This window comes from Cannabis sativa, chromosome 7, assembly GCF_029168945.1.
Source record: "Cannabis sativa cultivar Pink pepper isolate KNU-18-1 chromosome 7, ASM2916894v1, whole genome shotgun sequence".
Taxonomy (NCBI): Eukaryota; Viridiplantae; Streptophyta; class Magnoliopsida; order Rosales; family Cannabaceae; genus Cannabis; species Cannabis sativa.
In genome coordinates this window covers 16,057,968-16,063,921 of record NC_083607.1, presented here as the reverse complement: position 1 = coordinate 16,063,921, position 5,954 = coordinate 16,057,968, and the positions used below count along the sequence as shown (strand labels likewise).

Genomic DNA, 5,954 nt, shown 5'->3' with positions numbered 1-5,954 from the left:
GGAATGACCAAGTACCACCCCCGGCTAATGGAAGGGCTGATAGTGAGAACGCTGGAGGAAGGCCAAGAGCTGGGTCAGTTTTTGAACGGGTAGGCCCCCGAGGGGGTAGAGACCTACGGGACGCCCTCAACAGAAATAGAGACAATCGTGGTTCCAACACAGTAAACCCACCTGAGCCAGACCAAGGGGACCAAGCGAATGTTGGTGCCAATATTGCTCAACCTCAAACAACCACAGATCCGGTGATCCAGGCTCGGTTGGACGAGTTAACCCGATTGGTCAAGGACCTTACCGCACCAAAGCCCACTGATTTGGACCTCGAAAGGAGGAGAGGGTCTGCCTTCTCCCAAATGATTAATGACCACCCTATTCCAGCAAAGTTCAAGATGCCCACTTGCAAGTACACGGGTAGTGAAGACCCGTTAACTCATGTGGAGAACTTCAAAATCCAAATGGACCTTCAAGGAATCAGGGATGACCTTAGGTGTCGAATTTTCCCTGCAACCCTCACGGACACGGTGCAACAATTGTTTACTAAACTACCCCCAGGAAGAATTACTTCTTGGGATGAGTTTGAGGGGTTATTCTACACCCAATTCTCTTCAGCCCGACAGATACCAACAGAGTTGGGTGACTTGGTCGCCATCAAGCAGAAGCCCGATGAGCCACTAAAAGACTACATTCAACGCTTTATGCAGGAGGCAACCAAAGTAAAAAATCTAAGCGATGATGGCAAGCGGGCTGCCATCATGGGGGGGATCCTTGTGGGAAGTCGGCTGTGGAAGAATACAAGACGAAAACCAACCCATACTATGAGAGACTTTCTTGACAGAGCTGATGAGTTTAATAAATTGGAAGAAGCCGAGCGAAACACTCAAAACTTCAACCACACTAAGAATAAAAAAAATGGAACAAGCTCAAATAGTCAAAGCTCTCAAGGGGGTAACGCTAGGAATGGCTCCAACAATGGTAAAAGAGAGAATAACAGTAATGGCGGCAACAACAATGATAACAAGAGACTAAAGAATACCCCCGAGCCAGCCAGGCGAGATCTAATCCCAAGGTTCACCACCTATAGCCTGCTCCTGGACAGAAGAGAAAATATCTACAATGCAACTCACTCGGTGGTACCGTACCGCAAACCTTATCCCATGAGAAAGGACATTAGCAAAGGCGACATGAACAAGTTTTGTCGATTCCACAATGACTACGGTCATGACACCGATGAGTGCAATAATTTGAAGGAGGAAATAGAGTTTCTCATCAGACAAAACAACTCCAACTTGAAAAGATATGTACGACGGGACAATGATCGGCCCCAACGACAACAACAACAACAAGCAGTTGGGGATGACCAACAATTGTTACCTCCCCCCGTTGCAGGCCGTTTGGACATTATATCTGGAGGACCTCATCTTGCGGGGAACTCCGGAAAGTCCCGAGAGAAATACGCTCGGTCTCTGTGACATGAACTGGGTAACGATGTGTTGGCTGTCCAAGAGCGAGCTCCCAAGCAACCTCGTTATGAACATGAATTAATAACGTTCTCTGAAGATGACACCAAACACGTTCGATATCCACACAACGACCCCTTGGTAGTAGAGGTACAAATCGCCAATATGATTGTGCCAAGGACAATGATTGATAATGGGTCGTCAGCCAATATCCTCTTCAAATCCTCATTGGAAAGGATGGGTTTGGGAGCAAAGGATTTAGAGCCCTGCGAACATCTCATCTATGGATTCACAGGAAGTGGTATGGCACCGGCTGGACTTATTAAGTTACCAATGACAGTGGGAATAGCCCCCAAGAGTGTCACTATCATGGCATTATTTGTGGTATTGGATATAATATCTCCCTACAACGCCTTAATCGGCCGCCCAACCCTGTATGACCTGAAAGCAGTCACTTCTATCTTTCACCTCCTCGTCAAGTTTCCTACCCAGGGTGGAATTGGCTGCTTGAAGGGCAATCAAATAGTAGCACGAGAGTGTTACAACCTATCCATCGCAACCAAGGAGAAAGCAGCCAAATCCCTTAAAGCTACGACAAGTAGTTCTCAACAATGAAGACTCGCCCAAAACAGGGTCGAAGACATTGATGCCCGTTTTGGGGATATTGATAAAGGGGTTGGTCCGATTGAAGAATTAGAAGAAATGCCATTAGACCCCAAACAACCATCCAAATTAATCAAGATCGGGAAAAACCTTCCTGAGGACATAAGATCCGCTTTGATCCAGTTCTTAAGGGAAAATCAAGATGTCTTCGCTTGGTCACACGAAGACATGGAGGGAATAAGCCCCACCGTGATAAGTCATGCTTTAAACATCGACGTCGAAAACTTCAAGCCAGTTCAACAAAAAAGAAGGCTACTCGACAAAGAAAGGGCCAAGGCATTGAAGGAAGAGGTGGAAAAACTATGGAACAACAATTTCATCAAAGAGGCCTACTACCCAGTTTGAGTATCGAACCCTGTACTAGTTCCAAAGCCAAATGGCACCTGGAGGGTGTGCATTGACTTTACGGACTTAAACAAGGCATGCCCAAAAGATTATTTTCCCTTGCCGAGAATCGATCAATTGGTAGACGCAACAGCCGGCCATGAAATTCTAACTTTCATGGATGCGTACACAGGGTATAATCAGATAAGCATGCACCCACCTGACCAAGAACATACAAGCTTTCGAACGGACGTCGGCTTGTATTGCTACAAAGTGATGCCGTTTGGCTTGAAAAACGTTGGAGCCACCTATCAGAGGTTGGTCAACCGGATGTTTAAAGAGCAAATAGGCAGAAACATGGAGGTCTACGTCGATGACATGCTGGTCAAGTCTAAGAAAGCCCAAGGGCACATTGAAGACTTAAAAGAATGCTTTGAGATCCTAAGACAATACCGAATGAAGCTCAATCCTCTTAAGTGTTCTTTCGGAGTAAGCTCGGGAAAGTTCCTTGGATTCATAGTGAACTCTAGGGGCATCGAAGCTAACCCAGAAAAGATAAAGGCACTGATCGACATGAAGTCCCCAACTAAAGTTAAGGACGTCCAAAGCTTAACAAGCCGAATCGCCGCCTTGAGTAGATTCGTCTCCCAGTCAACCGAAAAATGCGTCTCTTTCTTCAACATCCTAAGGGGTAACAAAAAATTTGAATGGACTGAGGAATGCGAAAATGCCTTTCAAGCTTTAAAGCAACAATAATCCCAGCCTCCGGTCCTCTGAAAACCCCTAGATGGTGAAGGGCTAAGCTTATACCTACCAGTAACAGAACATGCAGTTAGTGCAGTCTTGGTAAGGGAGGAAGATAGAGCACAACACCCAGTCTACTATGTGAGCAAAAGACTGATTGGGGCAGAGTGTAGATACCCCCTCATAGAAAAATTGACCTACTGCTTACTATTAGCATCCAGGAAGCTTCGACCCTACTTTCAGGCTCATCCCATTGTGGTACTCACTGACCAACCCTTACGCCAGGTGCTACAAAAACCCGATACGTCGGGGTGCCTCCTTAAATGGGCAATAGAGTTAGGGCAATATGACATAACGTATCAGCCAAGATTGGCTATTAAAGGGCAGGCCCCGGCTGACTTTGTAGCCGAGTGTACCGGCGCGCAAGAGGGCGACCAACCAACAGTAACCAGTGATGTCCAAAGGCCTGACCTGAGCGATTCACCTGAACCACATGTCCATAACTCCGAGAAAAATGAAAACCAAGACTACCCCGGTGAAACCTGGAAGCTACAAGTTGATGGTTCTTCTACCGACCAGTCATCAGGAGCGGGGATCACCCTAACAATACCAGAGGGACCACGAATTCACACGGCCATTCGCTTTGGTTTCCCTACCTCAAATAATGAAGCTGAGTATGAAGCATTAATTGCCGGTCTAAAACTAGCGAAAGAGGTGAAGGCCAGACACTTAGACATTTACAGCGACTCCCAGCTGGTTGTAAACCAAGTTTTGGGAGAGTACATGGCTAGAGGAGAAAAGATGATGGCCTACCTTAGCAAAATACAAGACTTGCTTGCCCAACTGGAAGGGTACACCATTCAACAAATACCACGAGAAGAGAATGCTACCGCTGATGCCTTGGCAAGGTTGGCAACAAGTGAAAAGATAGATAAAGCCAGCCTTGTGCTAATAGAATACTTACCCGAGCCAAGCATCCGCACTAAAGAAGTACTCCTACTCGATACGACTCAATCGTGGATGACCCCCATAGCTGCTTACTTAGAACAAGGGACACTGCCCACCAACAAAAACGAGGCAAAGAAAATGAGAAGGAAGGCCACCCGATACCTAATCATTGATGGTGTCATGTATCGGCGAGGGTACTCAATGCCCCTACTACGATGTGTACATCAAGACCAAGCCCAACGACTAATGGAAGAAGTCCATGAAGGTTTTTGTGGTAATCACGCTGGGCGGCAAAGCTTATCCAAGAAGGTACTGAGGCAAGGATTCTTCTGGCCAACCATGATAGAAGACTCCATGGAGTATGCTCGAAGGTGTGAAAAATGTCAAAAGTTTGTAAAAATACCAAGGGCTCCACCTAACGAGCTAACGCAAATGCAGGGTCCATGGCCCTTCGCTATTTGGGGTATAGACTTGATCGGTTAGTTGCCTAAGGGCAAAGGAGGAGTGCAATATGCGGTAGTAGCGGTCGATTATTTCACAAAGTGGACAGAAGCCGAACCACTAGCAACTATAACATACAAGAAGGTGCTTGACTTTGTGGTCAAGAACATTATATGTAGGTTTGGATTACCCCATAAATTGGTATCTGACAACGGTACCCAATTTGACAGTGTCCTGTTCACAAATTTCTACATTAAGCATGGCATAGTAAAGAGCTTCTCGGCGGTCTCGCACCCCTAGTCAAACGGGTAGGTAGAGGCGGTGAATAAGACCTTAAAAAACACCTTGAAGAAAAGACTCGAAGAGGCGAAAGGAAGCTGGCCAGAGCAATTACCCGAATTTTTGTGGTCATATAGGACGACGGAAAGAACAGCTACCGGTGATACCCCCTTTGCCCTTGCTTATGGGTATGATGCGATGATACCGGTCGAGCTAGACCCACCCTCCCACCGACGAGCGACATACAACCAAGTCAGTAATCACCAGCTGATGAATGAATCGTTGGACCTATTGGAAAGTCATAGGGAAGCCTCACAAATACGGTTAGCAGCATACCAACAAAAAGTAGCTAGATACTTCAATTCCAAAGTTAAGGAAAGAAGCTTCAAGGTAGGAGATCTAGTACTACGCAGAGTCTTGGCCAACACTAAAGACCCAACAGCAGGAGTATTGGGGCCAAATTGGGAAGGTTCATACGAGGTTACAGAAGTTGTACCCCCCGGCACGTATAGCCTCGACCGGTATGACTCTAACATGAACCTTATACCAGTACCTCGATATTGGAACGACCAACACCTCCGCAAATATTATCAATAACAGTTGCTTTTCAGTGACAATTCATGCTAAGGGTATGCCCGTAAGCAACCTAGAATCTTTATTTAGTATTTAGTCTTTTCTTTTAGATTTGCTTTAGTTTTAATCACACACTACTACGTAGTGATGTAATAAGGCGTTGTCGCCAATTTCATTTATCAATAAAATTGCAAGTTATTTTCATATAATGACACAGCTTGTATGATTGTTATTGAATTAAATTACAAGCCTCACAATGGTCACAGATATATGGGTAATGGTGAGCAACCAAGACTTAAAGGTAACACCCCAATCATAAGATAAGTGACCAAGAGGTAAACCTGCATAGTCACTTGGGGGGCAAACACACCCATATATGGACTAGTAAGCAAAAATGCACCCTCGCTTAAGTACATATTAATTTTTTTAAAAAAAAAAGTGTCAGTGCAATACTCAATGTTTTGAGCAACTTGTGTGTGGTGAATGGTTGATTATAGATAAATACCCACGCTATGTGGCTCAGGCCAA

The 5,954-nt window shown here is 45.5% G+C and overlaps 2 protein-coding genes across 2 annotated transcripts; both read left to right on the top strand.

The window, feature by feature from the left end:
- The first annotated feature begins 1,619 nt into the window (after positions 1 to 1,619).
- LOC133039657 (uncharacterized) lies at positions 1,620 to 2,069 on the top strand. The gene has a single exon (XM_061118563.1). It carries the CDS (start codon positions 1,620 to 1,622, stop codon positions 2,067 to 2,069), a length of 450 nt encoding a protein of 149 aa, XP_060974546.1.
- Positions 2,070 to 2,618: 549 nt separating this feature from the next.
- Positions 2,619 to 5,450, top strand: LOC133039656 (uncharacterized). The gene is made up of 3 exons (XM_061118562.1): positions 2,619 to 3,132; positions 3,265 to 4,504; positions 4,991 to 5,450. Exons 1-3 carry the CDS (start codon positions 2,619 to 2,621, stop codon positions 5,448 to 5,450), a joined length of 2,214 nt encoding a protein of 737 aa, XP_060974545.1.
- The last annotated feature ends 504 nt before the right edge of the window (positions 5,451 to 5,954 follow it).